General features: G+C 37.4%; 6 protein-coding genes across 6 annotated transcripts in view; 4 read left to right on the top strand and 2 right to left on the bottom strand.

The window, feature by feature from the left end:
• LOC118740908 overlaps window positions 1-9,275 on the top strand; it is a 39,533-nt gene extending 30,258 nt beyond the window's left edge. Inside the window, exons 15-19 of the mRNA XM_036472665.1 lie at window positions 3,237-3,380; window positions 3,455-3,631; window positions 8,136-8,385; window positions 8,455-8,812; window positions 8,881-9,275. Of these exons, the coding sequence (XP_036328558.1) occupies window positions 3,237-3,380; window positions 3,455-3,631; window positions 8,136-8,385; window positions 8,455-8,812; window positions 8,881-9,064 (1,113 nt within the window). The 3' untranslated portion in view covers window positions 9,065-9,275. The remainder of the gene's footprint in view (window positions 1-3,236; window positions 3,381-3,454; window positions 3,632-8,135; window positions 8,386-8,454; window positions 8,813-8,880) is intronic.
• Window positions 9,276-9,363: 88 nt separating this feature from the next.
• LOC118740918 (probable ATP-dependent RNA helicase spindle-E) lies at window positions 9,364-21,292 on the bottom strand. The gene is made up of 18 exons (XM_036472673.1): window positions 20,947-21,292; window positions 20,620-20,892; window positions 14,941-15,090; window positions 14,282-14,521; window positions 14,096-14,212; window positions 13,799-14,016; window positions 13,578-13,732; window positions 13,346-13,512; window positions 12,958-13,288; window positions 12,752-12,891; window positions 12,085-12,686; window positions 11,864-12,014; window positions 11,555-11,779; window positions 11,002-11,343; window positions 10,354-10,923; window positions 10,140-10,261; window positions 9,713-9,931; window positions 9,364-9,644 (listed from the first exon to the last, which is right to left on the bottom strand). The coding sequence occupies exons 1-18, from the start codon at window positions 21,136-21,138 to the stop codon at window positions 9,509-9,511; spliced, it is 4,350 nt and encodes a 1,449-aa protein (XP_036328566.1). The 5' UTR covers window positions 21,139-21,292; the 3' UTR covers window positions 9,364-9,508.
• Window positions 17,998-19,480, top strand: LOC118740942. The gene has a single exon (XM_036472711.1). The coding sequence runs from the start codon at window positions 18,133-18,135 to the stop codon at window positions 19,387-19,389; it is 1,257 nt and encodes a 418-aa protein (XP_036328604.1). The 5' UTR covers window positions 17,998-18,132; the 3' UTR covers window positions 19,390-19,480.
• Window positions 21,293-21,834: 542 nt separating the features above from the next.
• LOC118740896 (methyltransferase-like protein 23) lies at window positions 21,835-23,155 on the top strand. The gene is made up of 2 exons (XM_036472638.1): window positions 21,835-22,321; window positions 22,434-23,155. The coding sequence occupies exons 1-2, from the start codon at window positions 22,088-22,090 to the stop codon at window positions 23,022-23,024; spliced, it is 825 nt and encodes a 274-aa protein (XP_036328531.1). The 5' UTR covers window positions 21,835-22,087; the 3' UTR covers window positions 23,025-23,155.
• LOC118740903 (SRA stem-loop-interacting RNA-binding protein, mitochondrial) lies at window positions 22,891-23,431 on the top strand. The gene has a single exon (XM_036472652.1). The coding sequence runs from the start codon at window positions 23,088-23,090 to the stop codon at window positions 23,346-23,348; it is 261 nt and encodes an 86-aa protein (XP_036328545.1). The 5' UTR covers window positions 22,891-23,087; the 3' UTR covers window positions 23,349-23,431.
• Window positions 23,395-25,053, bottom strand: LOC118740887 (dihydroorotate dehydrogenase (quinone), mitochondrial). The gene is made up of 3 exons (XM_036472626.1): window positions 24,874-25,053; window positions 24,558-24,767; window positions 23,395-24,501 (listed from the first exon to the last, which is right to left on the bottom strand). The coding sequence occupies exons 1-3, from the start codon at window positions 24,934-24,936 to the stop codon at window positions 23,542-23,544; spliced, it is 1,233 nt and encodes a 410-aa protein (XP_036328519.1). The 5' UTR covers window positions 24,937-25,053; the 3' UTR covers window positions 23,395-23,541.
• Window positions 25,054-26,117: the final 1,064 nt, after the last annotated feature.

Raw genomic sequence — 26,117 nt, 5'->3', positions numbered from 1 at the left:
ATTGTTTTGAAAACCGCAGGTGTATATGCTAAACAAGCTACCCTGCTGGAAAACATGAGTTAACCAAATATTTCACTACTTATAAATACTGTTTTAAATTTACAAACAAACAAATCTTTTTACATGCATCATAAATTAGGGGCGGATGAAGCTATCTTGGAAGAGGGGAACTTGCAATTTGCTGGTGGATTTTTCCTAGGTAAATACTTACTTGTAACGCCAGCCACGTGTTAAAAAGTTTTGAGTACTCATTTTTTATTATTTAATATTTAAATATTTTTTTTTTATAAAAATATATCCAGTTCATTTTCTTGCATACTTTTCTAAAAATTATGAATAAATAGTTTGAAATTTTTATAAAACTTTGTTGATTCATTGTATTTTTTGTAAAATTGTACAAAGTTTGAATCTTATAAAACTTTGTTGATTTTCTTTTATAATTTGAAAAATTACAAAATTGAAATTACAAAATTTTAAACTTGATTTAATCTGGTTTTTGTTATAAAATTAACTTTATTTTTATAAAAAAAGAAATATTAATTTAAATAAAATATTACAAAATTTTAATAAATAATCAAACCTTGTCAATATGAAGGTGCCTTACAGTTATAGCACTATTTATTCCAATAGGGAAAACATCTCATGGCATGATGCTGGGAGCGATTCACACTAATAAAGGATTTGTTCATGGGGCTTTTTTAGTTGAAATTGACAAAATAAGCACTATTTTCATTAGGACATTTTACCGTGTATTAAAAACTAAGTAATTGTGTTTTCTTAAAATGTCAGTATTTTTACTCGATTTATTCAAATAAATTTAAGTAAAAGGTCTGAAATTTTAAGAGAAAGCAATTTCTTAGTTTTTATTCATACCACATCCGTATCCTCAGTAATTTCAGTACTGACAGTATTTTAAGGTACTGGGGAATACGAAAACTGAGCTAATTACTCAAGCCTACACACTTACTTACATATGTACATACAAAATGATTTGCACATAGTACATAAGATACTTTGGTATATGGTTGTGTAGATGAAGTCCTTTCTATTGTATCTGTTTTCGTGCTACTACAATTATCTTTGCTCTCCCTAGAGTAGGTATGACGTTGTAATTCATGCGAGAGGCTTTTGTCTTGTGGTTTTCATTCATAACATAAAAAGTGCTTAAAAATGCATATTTTCCAAATGTAGAACAGATAAGGGAATTGACGAAAGTTCGCCAGACTTTCTGGTAATTCAAACGCGTTAATCCGAGCTTCACATGATTCTGCTGCCTAAATTTTTGGCTCAGTCCATAAGCTCTTTGGTAAAAGGGTTTGTGTGTGACAATGTTCAAGTATGTATATCGTCGATGCCTTTACAAAACCGCCTCATCTACCAGTTGTAAAAACGCCTAAATCGAAGTTGTGCCAAAAATGAGATTTGGTAAGACTGAACTCCAGGCATCGAGATTTATGCATAAAAATCGTTATGAAAACAACCGATTTGTAAAGTAATAGCTAGAGCTAATACCCACCTCTCAAGTCTAAGCCTTCAAAGAAAAATAGTTTTTTCGCTCTGCGGTCTTGGTCGATATGCGGTTTTGCAAAGGCACTGCGCAAAACAAAACTATGTGTGTATGTATATATTATCCTTAGATGAATAGGCAGCCACATCCCGTTCCAGAAAGTCCCTCAGTTTAAACCTGACCCTAGCGAAAATGGGACAGGTAAAAACAAATTGCCTAATGATCGTCGAAATAATGTGACAGTAAGGACCTGAAGTGAGGTTAAGTCCTATTATAGGCCAGCAAACCATCAAGACCCTTTCTGGGATTGCGAGCCGCCAACTTTCCCGTCTCAAGGTCTTCTTTGACAATCGATGCTCAATTGCCTCTCTCCTGTGTGACTTTGCGCCAGTTGCTAATACCGAATGCAGTCAGGTTCCTTCTGCAGTTAGTCCTTCCATTTTATTCGTGGGAGCACTTGCTTTCTTTGTCCACCCTTAGGTGTGGAGGCGAAGGATCTTTTCACCGGAGCGACGTCATACATGCGTACAACATGTCCAAGCCAGCGCAATCGCTGTATTTTTATGCGCTTAACTATTTATGCCCATGTCGTTAAAAAGCTCATACAGTTCCTCATTCCATCTTCTCCTATACCCGTCATCCACACGAACAGGACCATAGATCTTACATAGAATAGTTCTCTCGAAAGCACCCAAAGCCTTATCGGATTTGTTCGACATCGTTTACGTTTCTGCGCCATAAGAACGGGCATGACTAGAGACTCGTAGAGCGAAATTTTTGTTCGTCGAAAGGGGCTCTGCTTTTGGATTACCTACCGAGCCCTGCCTACGATACCCTGCTCACTTGTTGGCAAAAGTTATTCTTCGCTTGATCTCCAGACTGACGTTATTGGTGTTGTTTATGCTAGATCCTATGCTGGAACCAATGTGTCCAGGTTCTCCTTTTTGAGGCTAGATTTCGTTGTTTAAAGTACAAAACCGCGTATCGTCATTCTGCAAAACCGCGTAACTGGCATTGGCTTTCAAAAATTGGATTTGCTCACACAAGCTCTTGGCTCAATCCTTATCCATTCGTCCTGAAATATACTAGCCAGCTAGCTATTTAAATAATTTGAAGCCATAGCCCCAGAACTTTAGATCTAGCTTCTCGAATTTTTTCTAACCTTTCTTTACTTTAAATGTCCTTAGTAAATTTCGGATTGGAACTTATTTACTTTGGTTGTAAATTCGACATTTAATTGGTCATATAATTCGCCGACCACTGTTTGAGTCCTTGTGGGAGAGGGGAAGCCTCAACAACAACCGGAATGATTCGGATTCAAAGGTTGTTTCGGCGATTTAACCCCGTTTAGGTCGGCGAATCCCAACAAAGAGTTATATGCCGATGTTTTAACACAGATGTCATAAGCTTGAGTAGCATATGGACGGGGACCGTAGGGAGGATAACAAATTTAAAATTTAAGAATAAAAATACGTTTCTAAGAAAATAAGTAGTAAAACCAAAAAACTCAGCGACGGATTCTTTAAACAATTATTTTCATATGGAATTTCTTCGGGTGTACAAAATAACTCGACGATATTTTTTATCACAAACGTGCGGATCTTACGCCATCCCGATGTGCTTTGACTAAGCTAAACTCATCTAAATACCACATAAATCATACATGGTTCATATGTAACTTGATTAAGTATTAATAAAAAAACATTGTTTAAAAATCGTATCCTTTCAGGCACAAATCAACGCCACCTATGCGCCACTCGTTTTCACAAAACGACCGCATACTTTCAATATAGACGTGGTCTTTGGCAATGCTAGTAAAACCAACGAGAATCCGCTTAACGTATCGAAGGTGCACTTCTCTGGAAGAGCTGGTGTAAGTTCAATTTAGTATGAGAGAAGTAAATAAATTTTATATAATTCTATGTATACCTATCTCTAATTTTGTAGCCATCGGATTACGCGCGCGACTTCCTGCTCTCAGACAACCCTCTTACCGATACTGATTTTTGCCCCAAGGAAGTACTCAAGTTCAGTCCCATACCGACTTCAAAGTACTGCAAGCGTAGCAATTTTGAGAATTTCACATCGATCACCAAATACGATATGGATTTAAAGTTTAATAATGTAAGTGAAGGAAAAATGCATGTATCCTCTTTTTTTATACACGAGCGCACTTGTGCACAAGGGTATTATAACTTTGTTCACATAACGGTTGTTTGTAACAGGCAAAACTAATCGAGATAGATATAGACGCTGACTGTCTGTCCGTTCGCCCGTCCGTCTGTCCGTCTGTGCACACGATGACTCAAGTAAAAAGTAAAGTACCTGCAGCCGTTCGATCAATTTATACCAAACTCGGCATGATTATTGCGCTTAAAACATGAAAGCAAAACGTGGAAAATTATTGAAATCGGACTAAAATTACGCCCACTTTTCATAAACAGTAAATTTCAGAAATCCTTGAACCTTCGATGTTTCGAAATTTAAGGACGCTAATTTACTCAAAATTGATACTAACAACAATCCCTTGAAAAGAGATAAAATTATTATAGAATTTTGGTAAAATGGGCGTGATACCGCCCACATATAACTATATAAGTTTATATCATTAAGTCTAACTGAACATACTATCGAAATTGTTGAAAATAGGGGTACAACTTTTCTGCTTACCATGTAAAGGTAGTTTACAGAAAGGTGAAGAACTATATTTAATAGTTGCGCCGGGTATTTAATGTTCGGCTCCGCCCGAACTTCGACTTTTTTGCTTGTTTACAAAATAGGTATAAAGTAGCTAAGCTGTACTTAGGTTTGTAAGCAATAGCACAAACTCGATAATTGTCGCTGGAGACTAGCACTCAGGATTGGCGAGAAATGCCTTCCAATGCTAACTGCTCTTCGCCTACATGACAATAGATATCCTTAAACTTACTAGCGAGCTCCAAATTTATTTATTTAAGTATTTCAAAAAGTCAACAAACTACAAGGGTTCTTACTGACTAAAACGATAGATAGAAATCGAGATCTCATTGAGTTCATGAAATGAACGCACCAAAGGAGCATTCCTCGCATAATTTGTAGTGAGGTTCTTAACATAAAACGGATAATAAAAACGAAGAGTTCTCGTTGGAATAAGAAATTAAATAACTTGAAGCAAAAAGGGGAAATCAGTATCACTGTTTATCACGCCAAATGTAAAGGACAGGGAGAGAGCAGTCCTTCTAATTTCTAAAGACTTAAGATTAATAAAATGGGGATGGCAATCTTCGTTCGCGTACTCTGGGCACCGAGTAAAGCCTTAGGCACGTCAGAAATAGGGGGAAACTCGGTGAGGCTACTCCGACATATTCGGTTTAAGGGCTCCCCGAAGTCTGCAGCGTCGGATAAGACCCCCTTCTTTTGATGACAACTACGGCAAACACTTAACGGGCTACGATTTAAGGGTATGCACCTGGAATGTCCGGACCCGCAATAAAGAAGGTGACAAAATTCAGCCTCAACGACGAAACGTCCGATAACGGGCTGAACGTAGAAAAGCTGCAGTCACAACAGACAGCCAATTCGCCACTAGACTCTCACACTTGCTCTCAGAGAGCACTGTTCAACAAACTGAGATATGCGAACAGTGGATCCTAATTATCTACTTATTACATACCGCCGCCGAAGAAGTAGTCGAATTTCAGCGAGCTCGAAAGGACAACTGTTACGATGAGGAATGCAACGAAGCTACAGAGAAAAAAGATGCCGCCTACAGGGTTAAGCTGCGATCGGGCGCACCGCGAGCTATGTGGAACTGTTGTAGAGAGCAGATGAGGGAAGCGAGACGTATTTGAAGTAATAAGAATTGAGAGAGCGACAGGAAAAATCCCCGAAAATTTCCCCAGAGAGTTAGGTAACTCACAGAAGGTTTCACGACAGGGCGAGCGCCTGTTAGAATAACCATGGCGAACTAGCTAGTGATGTTCAGAACGTACTTAAATTGTCCTATTGAGTGGTAACAGCACTATAAGAAGTGGAGAAGGCGAACCTCAGCCTCAAACAACTATGATGATGGAGACGATATCCCAGCGACTCCCTATGACGAGGTCAGAATCGAAATTAATCTGCTAAGAAGCAACAAAACTGCTGGAGCTGACGGCCTGCCAGCCGAGCTATTCAAGTACGGCGGCGATGAGTTATCAACGAACTAATTGGACCTTATGAGTGAGGCTTTAGACCTGGCAAACCCACAATAGACCAGGCATTCACAATACGCCAAATCGTGGAAGACTCGCGAAAATAGGATTGACGCACGCTAACTATTTGTCGATTTCAAAGCCGCTTTATTTTTAGGCCCAAACTACTTTTCCCAATAGCTTAGTAGTTTCAGTTAGAACTTAGTGATATCAAAGAGATAAATTTCGTTCCAAGCCTAAGTAACGAACTTAATTTTACCTAACTTGCGCAGTCGATTATAGCCGGTCTTTGAGAAAATAGCGCAATTTATCTATCCAATATTTCAAAGTCCAATAAAATCTAAGTAGATCAATCCGACTGCATACTCTACGCCACCGTAACAAAGGAGATCCTAATCTTTATATCGATGCCGTTGAAATTCCAGCTGTCGAATCCCCCGACTACCAAAGCTAAATAATTCTTCAAACGGGAGGGGACAACCTGAATAGATACAGGAGCTTGGGTGGGAGAGGAACACACTGAGGGATGGATATACAGTGCCGGACAAAAGTATTGGCACAGAGAATTTTTCGCAATATCTGAAAAGTTTTTTATTCTAATTTATTTTCGATAATTTTTTGTAAATATATAGTTTGTCCTACACCAAAAAACATAAGAACTAAATCTCTAAATTTTGTTCATAAATTCAATAAATTTGCATACTTATTTGCAGCTTTCTATTCAGATTTTTTAGAAAAATTCTAAGTATGCAGTTTTATAGCTCAACTAATTTTAGTATAACAAAGTGCAAGCTTGAAGGTGCTAAAAAATCGCATTGATTTTTGGCAATTTTTTTTCAGTCAGGTTCTTCCGTACAAAGTATGTTCGACAATTATTTTTTGTATGGAGAAAATGAGCAACACCTTCTACTAAAAAAAATGTCCAAAAATCAACGCAATTTTTTAGATACTTCAAACTTGCACTACTAAAATTAGTTGGGCTATAAAACTACATACTTAGAATTTCTCTAAAAAATCTGAATAAGAAGTTGCAAATTAGTATGCCAATTTATTGAATTTTCCTGAGTTTTGCACAAAGTTTAGAGATTTTGTTTTTATGTTTTTTGGTGAAGTACGAACTATATTTTTATTAAAAAATATTGAAAATAAATTAGAATAAAAAACTTTGCATATATTGCGAAAAAATCTCTGTGCCAATACTTTTGTCCGGCACTGTATGTAAATTGGCAAATTCGGTAGGAATGCGTCAGGCAAATAGTATACAGGACACTGCGGACTAAAGGGGCATCTATATAAGCTCACGATATGGTCCAATGATCTTTGCCGGTTCTGCTACTCTACCAGCGAGACACCGCGACACATTCTCATCGCCTGCGAAGACGCGAAAGAAGTCTAGGCTTTAATGTGGCCTCTGCTTAAGCACATTCACCCCCTTATTGTGAAGAGTAGTAGGCATAGTAAATCACGCGGTGCTCATCTCATTTTAATATCGATTACAGCAGGGAGTTCTATCCGTATTTTTGGGGTGAAAGTTCTGTAGCGGCGGTTGCGAGTAAATTGGCAAACGCAACGGAAATGGTTGGGACGGAAACAAGTGCTTCATAAATGTATGCACGTACCGGCTGGTGCTGCAATTCCCTTCCGAGTGAATTCAAATTGGCAGGGGTTGAAATCTCCTCGAAAGTGAAGTGCAGAACCTGCAGAAGAGAATACAAGAATGAAACTAAAAGTGAGTACATAGATGAAGGAAAAGATAAAGACAAGGATAAAAAATATAATTAAAACAAAAACAAAGATGCGCAAAGATAAAGGCAAATATCAGCACATTAAGCCCTTTACTTATATAAGGACAAAAGTGAAGGTGAATATGCAGATGAATAAAGAATAAACACAAGGGTAAAAATAATGATAAATATAGGAAAAAATATAAAGTGAGGATAACGATAAAAGTAAAAATAAAATAAAGGAAAAAGATTAAGATGGAAGTAGTTATAAAGGAAAGTATATATGTAGATAGAGAAAACTCACCACTCACATACTCATCAACTTGAACTCACCACACCTGAATCCAACACTCAATCTCACCATGCCTAAATTCACCACACCTAAACTCACCACAATTGCAAATGGATTAAGATAAATGTAATTATAACGAAAGGGAAGGGATTGGGATTAATATAGAAAAGAAATAGAGAAAGTGGTACAGATAGAGACAGAATCGGATAGAGATAAAGACGGATAGACTATGTTTTTTTTTTTTTGTTCTTTTATAATATGAATTAAAATATAACCTTATGCTTATAACATTGAGACATTAACAAAATGAACGGATGTTGACCGGATATCCGGATGACAAATTAGAACGGATATTAACCGAATATCTGGATCAAATTACTTTAGTATCCCCTATTAAGGCCGTATTTTACCTACTATTTCATCTAATTATCTCCCTGCAGATGCCCGCCTGGTTTGATTTATGGTCTACACGCCTCGATCATTTCGTATCAGCTTTGTCTGAGAGGAAAGTAGAGAGCCTAAATCTAGATGAAGAAATCAAATTTTCCCTACATGTGCCAAACGACTATTTCTGGCTGACAGTGGAGGTGAATGGCGTAAATTGGCGCATATATCATATACCGTTTCTGCAAAAATTGGACTCCAAGTATGATGCTTCACACGAGATATCCTACGATTCAGGACTCAAGCGTAAGTTGTCCCACTAAAAAAGAACAATCGGCAGATATAGAAAATTCCATACAACTTTTGGCTTTGCAGGATCCTGCTCGGTAATAAATGGCATGATTAACACCTTCGATGATTATCTAATCAATTTGAGCGAAACCACCAAAGTGACTGTGGCAAAGCACTGTCAAACGCTGCTGGCAGCCGATTGTTCGGCATTACCAGAGATGGCTGTATTTTTGCTGCCTTCGCCGGTGAGCGGTTTAAGCGCCAATTATGGCCTGCGTGTTTATATTGGACAAAATTATTTCACCTTTAGACCGGTGGATAACCAAACTAAACTGCAGGATGATGCGCCCATTTATATCACCGTTAATAATAATGAGACGACGATAAATTTGCGTGAAAAATCATATCAATATCCAGTGGATGTGAGCGACTATGATTTTCAGTGAGTATAAGAGCAAACTTTCGCTTAATTAATTTTATTTTTATTCGCCTTTTTTTTGCTTCTTGTAGCGTCGAATTGACCGAACATAACATACTCATTGTGGAGAACGCGCAAATGCACTCAACTATACAATTCGATTTATCCAATGTGTTAAATTTCGAAATTTACGGACTGTATAAGAGCAAAATGTGTGGACTCTGTAGCAAACCGTTAAATACATTACAGAATTATACGCTCTGCATGCAGAATTGAGACATAACTATACCGAAACGGTCATTAGACAATGCGGACAGCACTAGGTTCACTCTCAGTTTTCAAATTGATGTGTGTAAGAATGTATGTTTGCATATGCATATAAGTATATATGATTGTAGAATTGCACTTTTATTAATAAAATAAAACTAGAATCAAAAATTAATGAGAAAATATAATAAATTCAGTTGATGATCTAATGATGAGTAGTAAGTTTAATGAAAAAAAAAAAACAAATTCACTTTTTAATTCAATGTGCCAACTATTTGCACAGTAAGCTTTATAAATCCCTACATTTGTTTTTTTTTAATCCGGTTAATAAACAGTTATAAACCGAAATCGTCAATAATAGAAAAAAACTTAAGACTAATTATATATCCATTTGAAGTTTTATAAACGAATGCTTTTCGTTTTATCAGTAAAAATAATTCACAGCCATGCAACTTAACGCGGCATCTTGAAACGTATCTGATGCTCGCGATCACGATGTAACTGTGAAAGCAAATGTATACGCAGTTGCACAATATTTTCCAAAGATTGATTGCATAGCTGACAAGTGAGCGGTTGTATGGCACCATCACTAAAATAGAAAGTATGCTAAGTTATAGTCTAATTGTACCTTTTTGAGGAAAATTTATCGCAACTTACAATTGACGTAATCGATGCAGCTCCTGGCAGTGTACACCCAATGCATGTATGCGATCGAATTTCTCATCATACAACTTAAGTGCAGAATGCACGGGGAACAGGGAGCGATGTCCATAAATAGGTTCGGATTCAATCACATCTTCCGGATCGTAACGTTGCCAGACATTATCATAACTATCTACATGAGTCTCAATGTATTTGCGATTTTTGTTTAGCAGTCTGAAATCGAAGTAAAAGTAAACAATTAAGCACACTAACCCTCCTCACACATAAATATTTCTTAATTTGAATACTGAAACCAAGAAGTGTAAGAAAGTAAGCGAAATTGTATAAAAAGAACTATTTGAAACGAAAATATAAATATTAACATTCTATGTCAAAATATTGTGAATATTTCTGTAATATTTTATCTTCGCGCCGGCCTTACCTGACAATTAAGTTCTTAATTTTAGCTGCTAGATAAGCGCGGTTACTTGGTAAAATGGTTGGACGCTCTTCACCTGGATCGGTGTACAAAATTGTGTCCATGCAGTAACGTAATTGATTGATCTAAAAATATTTAAAAAAAAGTTTCATTGAAAATACGTTAGCGATTTTATAATTATGTAATAACATAGCTATCAAGAGCAATTTTTACTAACCAACTCCAAATCATCCTTCAATATGTCAGCATCCAAATTCAAAACAATATCATGCTCCTCATAGAGTGGCTTATAGGTTTCTTTGTTGTAACCCAAACCCGCCAAAATGGCAACATATTTTGTCTTATTACTATTTCGTTTTATCTGCATAGTCGGACTGAAGAGCAGTGTCATTAGTGCACCAAAACCGTGTATATTTGGCATCAGTGTTGTGGCGCGTGCTGTAAGTGTTTCTGCATTCTGTGCCTCCGTTATACTAGCCGCCACTATGAGACGCTCATGGACATCTTGTGGATCTGTATCGATCAATACCGAATTCACCGAATCACGTTCGACATTCACACTCTTCCAGGTACCTATACGCACAGCCGAAAAAATCTTCGTTTCCAACGCACTATAAGGACCACGCAAATTAATGGATTTCGTGCAATATTCGCGCGGTGGTGGATCGACTTCCAAATCAGCCTCTGGTTGTATTGAACGCAAATATTCTTCATTTTGTTTGGAATGGTCTTCGTCAAGAAAACGTGTAGCAACAGATTGCTTTCGCAAGCGAAAATCATGATCGGCCTACAAGTTCGAAAATGTAGGTAATGAAAGTAAAAGCCGTTAAGAATTAATTAGATCGCCAGCATCGCAGTAACCAACCTTGGACATATAATTCTCATCTGATTTTTGTGCAAAGCCTTTCTCAACCAGTATATCATTAAGCGTGCCTGTAGCAGTTTTTATAATGACATTCGAAACGCCAGCAACCACTGAGTAGATTTCAATTTCTACAACACCAGCATCGGCTGTCTGTTGCATGAATTCCATAGCTTCATCGGGCCATTTACCGCTGGGTGATTTTACCGATGACGGCTCCACCATGACTAGGCGGCTCTCAAACATACGTGGCGGTATGTCAATGAGCGACTCACAGCGATAGGAGAAGCGGCGCAGTTGTTCGAAATCTATTACATCCGTGTTGCCGTAATCGACGAAGAACACCTAAAAAATGATGAGTGATCAATGATCATATATAATTTGAAGGATATCTTTGCTATATCTTCTAAATTAAATAACAAAAAATTATCGAACCTAGCTCGTAGTCGCCCAGCTTTAGAACATTTATGAGCGCTATTCGCAGAACATTTGTAAGTTATTTCACTCATACTTTTTAGCTTTCAGTTTCCTTTAGAAAAATTGTATGTTAAATTACCTTAAACTGGCAATACTGGCGAGCTGCAGTCAACACTTTTACCACTTTTGCGCGATGGTATTTATTTTCAAAAGGTGCCGCCACCATCATGCCTTTAGATATAGCTGCAGGACTCTTAAAACGACCACGCTCTAAGTCTTCAGGATTATTCAGTAGTGCATGAATTTCACGTAAACGTTCCATTTCAGAGAGTGGTTGAAAATAGAATTTGCTGCAGTTCACAATCTAAATGCGGATATTTAAAAAAAAAAATCATTTGTAATTATTACACAGACGAGTAAACAAATACACAGCAAGCGGCATTCGTACATGTGTAATATAACCGCGTATCATTTTTTGGAACACTGACGGCAATACCACCAATTCGGGATTTTTTATTTGCTTTTTAGTAGGCTGCCAAACACCCTCAACCATCGTGCCAATACGCCGCTCTTCTGCATATCTAACTTCATTGCGAGGGCTTTAAGAAATTTGATAAAAAAAATTGGAAGATTTTATTTTAAATTAGATCACTTTGCCGTTATACTTACTCCATAACACGTATAGTGGTACGCATGCCGAGCATACGCATGCGCACGGCCATATATACCTCGGGTACTACACGCCCTGGCACAACTAGTCTATAGGCGCTATCTTCCGCATCATTTTCGAGATCTTTTTTGAATGTGACAAACACCCGTTCTGCGCCTGTTTGAAAACGCACCTCGATATTTTTAGGATCTATCCACACACTACGAAACAGGGCTTTAATTGAACTCGCATAGAGCTGCCCAATGTGGCGTGTATTAAAGCCAGTAAAGTATACCGTATTGCAGGGATCATTGCCACATAGAGTGTGGTAAATACCACGTTCACGTTCAGTATCATTTAAGTTGGAACGTGTGAAGTAATTAGGATAAAATGCGCCAGCAATAATGATTTTCAAAATAATCGTCTTTTCGCGTTCAACCCAACAAACACGCTGATATGTAGTCTGTTCACGGATGCCGTAAGCCTGTAGACGATCACGTAATTCTGTGACAAGCAAATGCATTTCCTTCATTGAACGCAAATTAACGAAGTGACGCTTGGCCCATTCATACTCGTTTTCTTCATGGTGGATGTTATGTTGTTCACGCTGTGTAGCCCAAAGCTAAGAAAACAAATAAAAGCAGTTTAAGTGAGTAATCAAATGACGTTGTGATAAAAAAAATTCACCCTATAAGCACTGTAGATAGCAAATAGATCCGAACCAGAGCCGTCAGCCCATATTAGTTTTTGTTTATATGCATCCGCTTCGCCCTGACCACGATTATCGTGTCCAGACTTTAAAATCGAACGCACGCTTAAGCCGGCAGCTACAAAAATCATGATTTTAAACATTAGGAAAAAATAAACTAAATATTTATAAAGTATAAATCTACCCATTATTATGGACTCTTCCAATGCACTGAATATATGGCCTAGCAATATGAGCCGCGTAAGACGTATATCGAGCGGCATGCCTGCCATCACGCGTCCCATAAAACTCAAATCACCATCTTGTATGGAGTAAACACCATTCACTGTCGTAAAAAGAGCGCCCACCTCTTTAAGTGTTAATATAGTATTGTGTATATCGGAAAGATTTGGTGGTGTCATGGCCAGACCGAGTATATCAGGAGGTGGTCCCATATCAAGTAGTTTGGCTTTGAGTACAGCGTTTTCCAACGGACAACGCAACATTTCTGCGGTGCCAAATTCTTCCATATAGTGCTGAAATATTTGTAAGATTTTAAATAATTTATAATTTCAGTTCAAAAATGTACATACTTCGTAAAAATTCTTCGAGACCATTCGATATACACGGCCATTCATCACACGACCCGCACGTCCAGCACGTTGACGGCAATTAGCGCGTGATGCCCAGTGCAATTGCAGAGAAGAGAAGTTGGTTGCGGTATCGGTGATAAGAGATTTAGTTAAACAAAAATCAATGACTTTAAAGGAATGAGGAATTAATAAACATTTTTAGGGCACGTAATGAATTATGTATTTTACTTACCATATTTAACATCGGGCACAGTTATGGAACTTTCTGCAATATTTGTAGCCAATATAACCTTACGAAAACCGCCTGGTGGGTTGTTAAATACTTTATTTTGTTCATCTGGTGAAATCAACGAATGCAAACGTATGGGAAATAGTTTTACATTGTTTCTAAAAAGAAAAAGATTACAGCGTTTTTTTTTTTAGTTTTGATATTATACTGAAAAATATTCATACTCATCAGATTCGCTAAGTAACTCCAATTTGCTGCACATTTGATCGATTTCGTTAATACCAGGCAAAAAAATAAGTATAGATGTTTGGGGCAGTGGGCTTATTTCGGCTGAAACAGCAGCTTCCTGTTTCTCGATGTTATCTATAACAATAATCAATTTCAACGCAATATTATACATTTCTTTTGAGATGCCGGGGTCAGAAATATCCACATCGATGTTCTACAAAGCAAAAAGATATACGAAAAGTACAGGTAATTTGAAGAAAGTATTAATCGATTACAAAAATATGTACACTTACTGTAGTATTAATGCGACCTAGATCGGACAAATAGAATTCGCGCACTTGGAAGAGACGACGCGAGTCAACGCGCAAAACTGGCGCTGGATTCCGACGTATTGTAAAATATTCGGAAAACTAAAAAACAAAGCCTTTATTTTAACGCCCAAACTAAATTTATTACAGTACGTGCCGAGCACTACTTACCTCTCCTGCATTAATGGTAGCAGACATAAGTATGACTCTTACGTCACGAGAATTTGTAGTTAGTAGTTTTCTTATGACTATAAGTAGAAAATCCATTTCCTGATCACGTTCGTGCACTTCGTCAAGAATAATATGCGTGAATTGCTTAAGCGATTTTTCTTTGATTAATTTTTGTAGCAGCACACCAGTTGTGCAGTAAAGTAAGCGTGTATCTTCGCATGTTTTTGCATGTAAACCAACCTTGAGGAATAGAAAAGAAACATTTATTTGTAAATACATATTCTAATAAACCAATTACACGGTGCTACAAAAAAAAAAGTCCTGCAATACACCCGAAGCAAAACCTAGTGTAGGTTGTAGCTATGGTCGAGTACAACATAAAAATATATATATATGTACATAATTTTAAAGGCCTATAAATCCTCTTTTCAAAACATGTTCGGTTTCTAAAATCGGATGAAAAATAGTCAAGCTGTTAATAGATAAGTGCATCAAGTACGAACATAACGGTTGTTTTTAAATAAAATAAAAATGGAGGGTTCAGGAACTATACGGAACCTATTCTTATGCTGTACTCGACCATAGCTACAACCTACACTAGGTTTTGCTTCGGGTGTATTTCATGACTTTTTTGTAGCGCCCTGTTATCCATAGCTTACCTGAAAGCCAACCACTGAACCAACTTCCCATTTTCTTTCTTGGCAGACACGCTTAGAAATAGATATAGCCGCAATACGACGTGGTTGTGTGCAAACAATTTTACAATATTCCCTATTCTCGTAGGCCTCGTCCAGTATATATTGAGGTACCTGAAAAAAAAAAACGTTTTAAAACGATTATTATAAAAATTGATATATGTACAAATGTATATAAAAATGGCCTTAAAATCCGCAACACTGTTAAACTTAACTACCTCCGATTTGTGTTAATCAGACATTGAACAACCGGCCCTTAGTGTTAACCAAACATTGAGAAACTGGCCTAAAACTGTCAAGTAACAAAGATATGCTCACAGCGAGTACGTGTTGGTCCAAAAAAAGCATTTTTAAATCCGTCCTTTCGTTTTCGAGATATTTGGACTAAAAAAAAACATTATGAATTTGACCTTTGACCCTTGGTAACTCCTGTGGTTCTCGTTTCCCACAAAAAAAAATACCGATATATTTGTTTCAAAAACCTTTATCGATGTCGTTGTTCAAAATTTGTCTCCCGGTTTTCGTAATCATGCCGGGATATTGGTAAAATTGTCTTGGATTTGCATTTGCAATATTGCACCGAAATATGCAATCGCAAGATCATATGCACAATATCCTGAACAGCCCTAATGTCGAAAGAAAATTTCCAGACCGTCCTATGATGCATACATAATAGGGATGTTGCGAATGTGGAATTTTAGACATCCGCGGATGCGAATGCGGATACGGATGTTTAAAAAAAAGAAATGTTTTTCGACTTTAGTTTTTGTAATTCATTTTTAATCCTTTCTTCTGTGACTGGTTTGAAAAATGTGTGCTTATAGCGAGGTTCTAAATAGGTGGATATAATAATAATAATAGTTTGGCGCTTACACATATCTTAGTGTTTGGCCGAGCTTCTCCTCCGATTTGTGGCGTGCGCCTTGATGTTGTCACACAAAGCGGGGGGACCTACAGTTTAACGCCGATTCCGAACGGCGGTTGTATTTTTATGAGAAGCTGTTTTTCATGGCAGAAATACACTCGGAGGTTTGCCAATGCCTGCCGAGGGACGACCGCTGTTAAGAAAAAACCTTTTTCTACATTTTTTGCGATGTTGCTTTGACCAGGGCTTGAACCCAGGCGTTGCGGAGTGGAAGCGCGCACTGCTTACCACTACACCACAGCGGCCGACAGGTGGAATAGGTGGATATGGCAATTTGAAAAGTTCACCTGCCATGAAAAGCTTGTAATTAGTTTTTTTTTTATTAGCTGAGCTCGACTTTTCCTAGTTGTAGGTAGTCACAATTAGTTACTCACCGCTGTCGGTACTAAAAGCCATCAAATCCGTTTTGTTGTTCATTCCATGCGCTCAATGTGCTTTTATATTTTGAGCCAAATGAACCCAAATTTTCAACATGTCGTTAATATAGTATGGAAAGTGCGAAATTCACATTGTCGCTTAAATGTAAAAAAGCCACAACTAACTAAAATTTTTGTATTGCAAAAATCGATGTGGGGACTTATGATTCGATGAAATGTATCATAATCAATCAAAAAGTGAATTTTGGATTTTTAGTTAGTTACGGCTTTTTGTATTTCACCGACGATGTGAGTTACGCCCTTTCCATATTATACTAACGATATATTGCAAGTCAAGTCCCACTCCTCAATAGATATTAAATTCGCCTTACATTGATTCTTATTTGATTTTTGAACTTGACTGTCAACTTTTACACTTTCCATTTTATTTTTAATCCGCTACGTGCAAATTTTGACAATTATCACAAAATAAAATAAATGTTTTTGTTTTCGAGCGCACAGAGGAGTATTTGCATCGTAAAAACGATCAAAATTAGTTGGTGTGTTTTGCTAAGTAAAAAAGAAAATACGGACCCTAATCATAAACAATAAGCCTTTTTATGAAAAAAAATGATTACACTTATCTAAGAAAAAGTAGAAACAAAACTAGCAATGCATCCAGTTTTTTCAACAGACCTTTGACAAATGATATTTGATCATGATTCAATAATACAAGGTTCGATAAACTGACAGTTGTCTCTCTCGCACCGCTCCCTTAGCCGTGGCACCGTGTTGCTTCTTTGCAAATTTACATGGAAACAGTGTAGCTTTGGTGTGAAATAAAAGTATACGCTTTTGTGCAATATGTTTATTTGTATATGCATATGAAGCATATTTAACTGATGAAAACCTAAGCATTGGATGTTTACATCAATCTCATAGTAGTCTTACTTTAATTTTGAGTCGTTTTGTAGTTTTTATACGGCTAAATAGCATATAAATTACGTAAGTCACGTAGATATATCAATATTACGTTCAACATTTCGTTTAAAATGCCAGATTTCCTGCAAACACATTAGAATTTACGAAAGGAATTTCAGTACTAATTGCCTACTTTGCGTACTTTTCTACTACCATTTTCGAAACAAGGGATTGCATTCTTGCCCTTTCTCTGTCCTTCGTAAATGCAACCTTTTGTAAGGGAGTGTCAAACCGCAGCTGTCAATAATTATCTAACCTTGTATTATTGAATCATGATATTTGATAGCTACATAATTCTCACATACCTAATTAAAGGTTATATTTTATCGCGCAAATTACGGATTCTCTTTATAGCTAGACGTGGAAAATTTTCGCCGGAATTAGGTACCTATTGAAAGATCTTACCCTTTGACTATAAATTACAAAAGAAGGGGGACATAGTGGGAAAGTTTTAACGTAGCATCTCCACAGTCAAAAAATTATCATTTTGTTTGCCAGATATACGTTTATCAGTTCACTTGAACAATATTCGCATTCGCAAAAGCTCCGCATTGGTTATTGAAAATACGAAAGCGAATGCCAATGTCAACATTAATGCGGGAGCTTCGCGGTTGCGATTGAGAATGCGAATATTCGCAACAACCCTGAATACATGTATACTTCTCTAAAGTCTCGACTAAATAAGAATCACCCTAACAAGTACTTTGGAAATTTCCCCTACAAAAACAAAAATGTCCCTAATGAACAAAAACAAAATTATCCCATAAGTTTGGCCGCACTGCTCTAAGTTTTTGACAATTTCCTCAAGAAAAAAAAAACAATTTCAATCATTTTATCCTGGAGCATTGGAGTCTTTGTCCTTAGCATTTATTAGTTATAAACAGCCAATAGGCCATGGAATCCGCTATTTTCTATGACTGCAGAAAATTGCTTGAAAATTTCGTTCGCAGCGGCGATAGCTCTTTTGCTTCATTTTGCAAGGAATGGAAAACGCTGCAATTTCAACATATTTACTTCGCACAAATCTCGTATATTGAGATAATGCAGACGACATCAGCGATAATGTACTACGCAAAGAGTGTACTGCGGAAGAGTGAGAAAGCTGATAAGAGCAACCACAGCAAAAGCAAAAAACTTGCAGCGGACGGCAATCATCAAAATACAACTGCAAAACACTTTGATGAAGAACGTTTACGGAGACGAATCTGTTGCATATACTTACTTTATGCGATTTATTTCAAACAGCCAACTGAGCGTTTTATTAAAATCGAAACCAACTTAGAAACATGGCGAGCTATAAAAAATTTCATAGATTCATTGCCCGAAACTGCAGATATGGACGCTCCTCGCTACGTATTTTGGCGTTTATTGCAAGAAAAAGCATTTCGATTTACCGCACTTAACTATTGCGTGGCATTAGACGATTTGGTTGACTATGATAAACTGGACGACAAAAAAAATGTTGCATTTTGCTGTAAGAATAGTGGTAAGGAACTTGGACAGCAATTACAAGACATTCCGGCTACTCAGCGCATACTCCCAGCGCTGTGCGTACTTGAAGATGGGTATAATGAGATGAAGGAAATGTTGGTTAAATCTAACACAAGTGGCATGCATAAACAATCATTGCCATCCACTTCGATTTTCAAAAGTATCGAAGAGAGTTTTCAAACTATGCATACCATAATTAACGATGAAGAACGCGTACTCAGAAAAAATAGATCAGTGCAAGAAGAGAACACAAGGCGTAATTTAAAGCGTAAAGGCTTTACTCATGCACACAAAAAGATTGAGGACGATGACGGAGCGGCGAACGAAGAAAAATCAAATAAATATAAAAACCTAAGACGAATGTCGGCTCGCACAGTTTTTACGGATGAATTACCTGACGATTTGTTGGAAGATCTGGAAGAACTAGAGTCTTGTGAAAGTTTAAATGATCTCACGATAGACTTAAGTGAACACGACGACGCTGACGGAAGTACATCAGATGTTACAACTGTGCATTTAACAGAATCGCAGGAAGAATATAAATACCGATCTGACAATATGCCGGAAGTACATCAAGAAGAAGGGATTGAACAACAAATAGATGAACTATTAGAAGCCGAATTATCAGAAGATATTAAAATGATTCCTAAAGAAAACTAATAAATGTAACTTTTCCTACAATTGAAGTCGATACAGTAAGGAAATTTTCAAAAAATATAGAAAGAGGTAGCTGTAATTTCTGCATATTCAACTCAATATTTGTACTTTTTGGATTATGACAGTATTGAAGTAAATAAGCTATATGTATTCATCTATTATATATACATATATATATATATATAATATAACAATATAAAACAGATTTCTTTTTTATATTCTTTGTAATGCTATTCGTAGCTGGAACTCTGCTTCCAATCAAAAGGGGAAGATCGACCTATCTCAGCAGCCGGTTCGGAAACGCCCTATCTGACAAAATGGCTCAATAACGCCCTACTTATCTCACAATTTGGGTCAAAAGCGCCCTAGATCAAGTCAAAATGGGATAGTGTGTTCGAACCGGCAAGTTGTTGTTGTAGCGGCTAAAGCTTTATGGAAAGTGATTCGGCTTTCGGTTCGGATCAAACATTTGTGGAAATTTTCGGTTCGGTTAATAGTTCACTTAATTAATAGATAAAATTGGTTTTTGTGGTTCAAACCCGGTTCGGTTCAAAACCGGTTCACGTCCCTGGTCATAAGCCATAAGCGCAGCCGAAGGCCGCATACGCAGAAAGAATTTCCGCATCTCCGGCAACACAGAAAAGAGAATTTCGCGTAGTAAGGGTTATAATCCCTAAGCGCTGCCGAAAGCCGCCAACGCAGAGAAATAAGTTCTGCCCCACTTCTCCGGCAACACATATTCCACGTAATTCACATAACCTCCTACCGTGGATCTAAGGCAAGCAAACATCTTGATATTGCCGTGGACCTAGGGTAATTTTTACCGTGGATATACGGGAATTTTTACCGTGCATCTACGATAATTTTTACCGTGGAAGTACGGTATTTTTTTACCGTGGATTTGGGGTAATTTGTTACCGTGAATCAACGGTAATTTGTTACCGTCTCAAGACATTCTATTGTTCTAAACTCTACAGGGATTTCCGATTTATCTGTAAGCATCTAGACTCATTCGCGGAAATAAGGTCCAAAAAGCATGTCTCTTTTGATTTCCGAGGATAACTTAAAGACAGTTTTTGTTTACCTCATGTTGTGATAGCTGTAAACCTTAAACTTTAAAGCCGTTTTTATATAGTTTTAAATTTTCGATTATCGCACTCTTGGAGCAAAAGAGAGATATGTAGTCGTCGGCATTTTTTTTTTATCTTTACGTTAAGTAATTCTTTAACTCACCTGGGTAGTTTTACCACAGCCAGTGTCACCTTCAAGCACTACAACTGGATGTTTACGTATGGACTCCAAGATTTGATCTTTATTATCGTGTATAGGTAGAGATTCATCGCGTTTCAAATCAAAGTTATATTTAGTGTATACGTTATCTTCAATTCTATGTACTTTGGGTTGAATTTCCTCTTCTTCACTCAAGTCCTCTAATTCATCCATACAGGTCGACGAAGTGGCACCGTGTCGTGATGAATGAGCATCTTCCATCGGATCGTCATTTTCCTAATACAAAAATATCATAAATACATTGCGCAAATAATTATTCACAATTTGTACCTCTAACATTCGCCTCCGTTCTTTTTCAGCAATCTTTTTGGAATATTGGTCTCCAAAATATTCACGTTTAATGGGTTTGCCACTATCAATTTTCCCCGCAGTCGCAGTAAGGCTCCCAGAAACACAACCCCTTGGAACAGACTCGCGCTTAAACTCTTTCGAGAAATCGAAAAAAGCCATAACTTCATCCATTTTGCTTCACTTTGTTGTCGTGTACAAACGCAAAATACTTTAGCTTTAAAATCACAAGTTTTTAAAAAATTTCCACAATTTTCGCAGAAGCGCATCAGGAAATACTACGCTCCGTTATTTCTCACAAAAGTGCTGCCAATCATTGTTTACTCTAAATTTCCACCTGATGGGAAATTTTAATAACACTTTAGCTGTGTTTCTTTGGTAATCCAAAGTGTTTCCATTTAAGTGACAAAAAAAGACAACGTGAATTAGCTGTTTCTAAAAATCTGGGCACGAAAAATTTTTTAGCGTTCCCGTACTTCTGGACAATGTTCCAATTTTGAGAGCAAACTTTTCGCTTATTCTCTAATTACCGCATCCGGTCCGGATTGATAGGGAAAAAAATTATCGTGAACATTGACCTTTATCCAATTTTACACTTACGATCCAATACGTTCCAACTTTCGCTCTCTATTACCCATTTTGTTGAGTACGGGAATGATTTCTGGGCTGTTTTGGGCACCCGCGGGATCGCGCGTTGCGTACGGGAAAGAACCTACAACTTTGGCGTTGCGTTGGCGTTGGCGTCGCTTCGACAGCTGACTATGAATACACGCATTTACTGATATTTAAAGCTCAGTTTTGCCATACTTAGACTCAACTTGATTTGAAAATTTAGATTTGTATATTTAGACTGGGTTGTGGGATAGATCGAGAGAGCTAGTTCCGCGCTAGTTCTGAACCAGCGCGATTTACTGCAGGGAACCTATAGAAACGACACTATCGATAGTGGGAATAATAGGCAAACCATCGATACTGTCGATAGTGCCATTGATAGTTTTCCAGCTCTACTTTTTAAAACTGTTTTGAAGCCGCGTAGTTTATTTGTATATTCATTGCTTAATTACTTAAAAACAACATTGCTTATTGTGTTATTTATCGAGTCTTGTCTTTAAACTCTCAAAATATGACCAGTGGTTATCAATTAAATGAAGAAAACGATAAGGAACGAACAACATCGGCAGCATCGGTGACAGCGGCAACAAGCGCGGCTGATACACAAATCGACAGTGTTGGTAGTGGTGGAAGCGATATCGCTGAGCATATCAGGAAGTTTGTATTTACCAATCAAAGCGCAAGTGCATCAGAAAACGGCGTAGCAGCTGAATCTGTGGAGAATTTGGAAATTAAAATACCAGAGGTAAATATGTCATAAACATTCTTATGTGTTAATACATAGATAAACGAACAGATTTTTCAAGTATGCATTTGTGAAACAATGATGTAACTAGAATTTTCACTTTAATTTATAGCTTTTACAAAGCGGCTACTCTTTCTACACTTGGCCGTGTGCCCCTGTTTTAGCTTGGTTTTTGTGGGAAAGGCGCCAGAACCTTGTCGGCAAACGTGTACTCGAGTTGGGTGCGGGCACAGCGCTTCCTGGTATTTTGGCTGCAAAGTGTGGTGCACGTGTTATACTAAGCGACAATTGCATATTGCCAAAGTCGTTAGCGCACATACGTAAATCTTGTTTGGCTAATAACCTTGTGCCAGGGAAGGATATAGAAGTAATCGGTTTCAGTTGGGGGCTGCTACTAAATAGTGTTTTTAATATTGGATCACTTGATTTGATAATCGGTGCTGACTGTTTTTACGACCCAAGCGTATTCGAAGATATACTAGTAAGTATTTCATTCCTACTGGAGCGCAATACCGGTGCAAAATTTATTTGCACTTACCAAGAGCGTAGCGCAGATTGGTCTATTGAAGCGCTGCTAAAGAAGTGGAAGTTGCGTGCGGTGCCAATAATCATTGACGACGTTGGTAAAAGCTCTGGCATTGATCTGGTCGAATTAATGGGCGGTCATACTATTCACTTGATCGAAATAACAAGAGAACATTAAACGAAATATACATACATACATATTTCTTACCAAACTGCTGTGTTATAAAGAAAAAAAATAACCATGTCTGGCGCAGCACGTAATTCATATAAACTATTTGTCGGTAATCTGCCATGGACCGTTAGTCAAAAGGAACTGCAGTCCTACTTTTCAAACTTTGGACACGTTGCCAACGCTGCTATAGTTTTTGACAAGCAATTGGGTTTCTCAAAAGGTTACGGATTTGTATCATTCAGCAGTCGCGATGGCTTCAATAGTGCGTCTAATAAAAATACCCATTTCATCGAAGGAAGGGTACTTAACGTGCAGCCAGCCAACTCTTAACCCATCTTAAAATAATTGGGATAGATAATCAGAGTATACAAGCAGCTTTGAATATTAATTAAGAAAACCATATATTTACATCTTTACGTAATACTTTATAAATTTCGAAAATAAAATACATATGTATGTATTTGTATAAAGCTCAATTCTCTTATTATTTACTTATCTACACAAGTATTTCGAAGTGTCTTAGTTATTTACTAAGATAGTTTTTGTACTGTTTGCCCACAGCCTCCTGCACGTTTTTGTAACCTCTCTCTTCCAATAGTTGGGATAACTCTTTTTTAATGCGCGTCACTACTGGCGGTCCCTCATATATAAAGGCTGTGTACAATTGTAAATACGAGGCGCCTGCTTCCAACTTTTCTAGTGCATCTTGACCTGAAGAAATGCCACCAACACCTACAATGGGAATCTTACCGCCGGTTTGCGCGTAAATATCGGCAATTAATTGAGTTGATTTTGATCGTAGAGGAGCACCACTTAAACCTCCGATTTCATTAGCCAGTTCCACTTCCGTTAACTTTTCGCGTGCTATTGTAGTATTAGATACAATTAGACCTTCAACACGGCAAGTTTTCTTATTTATAACCCCAACTATGTCTTTGATATCTTGCTTGCTTATATCGGGTGAAATTTTTAATAAAATGGGAATTTTATTATTGACTTCCAACGAATTACGGGCTTCAACAATTGCCGCCAATAATTGTTCGAGCTCTTTCTTACCCTGTAAGTCACGTAATCCGGGTGTGTTGGGGCTACTGACATTAACCACTAAGTAGTCTGCTATGGGACCAAATACCTTGACGCCATTTACGTAGTCTGCTATAGGGGAATCTGAGGTTTTATTCTTACCCAGATTTACACCCAACACACCGTCAAAACCACGCACATTTTTCAGCTCGCTTAAACGCTCGAATACCACTCGATGACCTTCACTATTAAAGCCATATCGATTTATGATAGCCTCATCATTCACTAACCGAAAGACACGTGGTGTCGGATTACCAGGTTGTGGTTCAGGCGTAACCGAGCCAATTTCAGTGAAACCAAATCCTAGTTTTGTCAGACCCTCGACAGCTTCACCCTGCTTATCAAAACCGGCTGCAATGCCAATTGGGTTGGATATTTTTTTGTGAAAAAATGCAATGCCCTGTAATACATATAAATAGAGATTATTTCAATTGCATAAAGTTTTTATATACGTACCAAATTCTGTGAGTCTGGTTGACGTGGTGCTGGAAAAACTTTATACTTGCAAGCTAACACGGCCAAGTTATGGCTCATCTCTGCCGGCAAGTATCGCGTCAAAGGCATTAATGTATTTTTATAGAATTTCTCATTGCCTTTGTAAACGCAAACGCCCGCATAAAAAACGGTCGCGCCGGCGGTCACAATCGCCAAAGATTTTAATTTATTCTGCAAAGAAGAAGTTACAAAATATATAAAGATTTCCTGAAGAATTCCTGGCCGGATTGGAGTCGATTTGCGCGGCAAAGAAATTTTTTCATGATAGCATACTTACATTTCGTTTTGGGTGGACAGGTTCCCTAATAGGTATTGCACTTAATAAACTTGTTATTCGCATTTTCAATTAAATAATTGTTTTTTTTTTTTGTGACCAAATCTAGATTATTTAAAAAAAAAAATCGACCACAAACAGCTGACTTTTTTGATTGTAGATGCGATGAATGGATGAAAATATCGATTCCGATTACATTCCAGAATCGAAGATATTCTCGAAATAATCGATTTTAGAGAATCGGTTCTAAAGCTCTTATCCGATACTTTTCGTGGTAAGTCCCCTTTCAGATTGAAAGCAATTTTTTTCGCATTTCCTTGTGTGTTTTCTATTTGCTTCCACACGCGTCAACTTTAATTGAATTCAAGTCCTTGGTTCTTAAATGGGAAGTAACGAAAAGATCAAAAGAGACAGGAAAACTTGAAACGAATTGACGGTACGGTGGTATCTGTACTCTTCCCACCTCCTTCGCCTACGAACGAGCAGACTTGAAGGCAAGACTTGACGTGTCTGAAAGGGGACTAAATCCTGTAAAATTGTCAAACAGCAAAATTACTCGCTGAAGTGAGAGTAAAAAGTGAGTAACAACAAATAATATGGGAACAAAAAAGCATTTTTCCTGTAAAAACATCAACCAGTAATCGCTTGACACTTTTCATGATCTTAACACATGGTTTAATTCTTAAAGGTTTCGTAAGTAGCTTTTTCTATAATTTGACACTCCCACCCACAGGGATGGTTTTTGGAAGCAGGAGAAAAAGGGGAAGAATTCAATCACACTTCTAAAATGGTGGCTAAATTCCACAAACAGGTATGGAATTCCAATAACTAAACATTTTTGTTTGCCGAATGTATTGTGAATTTTCTTGGATGAAAACAAATAGGCTGCGTTTCTTTATACATTCCGGATAATCCCATTTCACAGCCGGAATAAACGGAATACGTTTGAAATATACGTTAACATATCATCAGGAACGTTCTAAAGAATAAGTTAACAAAAAAGTTTATTCCAAACGTTCAGAATGAATAAATCAGCCATAATGTAATGTTAAGATGTGTAAGGAGAGAAGTTTCGCTAAAACCGACATCGTTGGTTTTCAAAAACTATCAATAGTGACAGTTTTCAATTCGATATTACTATCGATAGTATCCCAGCCTTATTGAGTAACCGGGACAGTCACATATATTCAAGTATCTGCCACAAGAGAAATATAAAAAGAAGTAGCTCTGATCCAGTACTCCATGAA

The sequence above is a fragment of the Rhagoletis pomonella genome, unplaced genomic scaffold (assembly GCF_013731165.1).
Source record: "Rhagoletis pomonella isolate Grant_MI unplaced genomic scaffold, Rhpom_1.0 Rhpom_scaffold_00001, whole genome shotgun sequence".
Taxonomy (NCBI): Eukaryota; Metazoa; Arthropoda; class Insecta; order Diptera; family Tephritidae; genus Rhagoletis; species Rhagoletis pomonella.
Note: the sequence above shows the minus strand (reverse complement) of the source record. Positions and strands in the feature narration are given on the sequence as shown.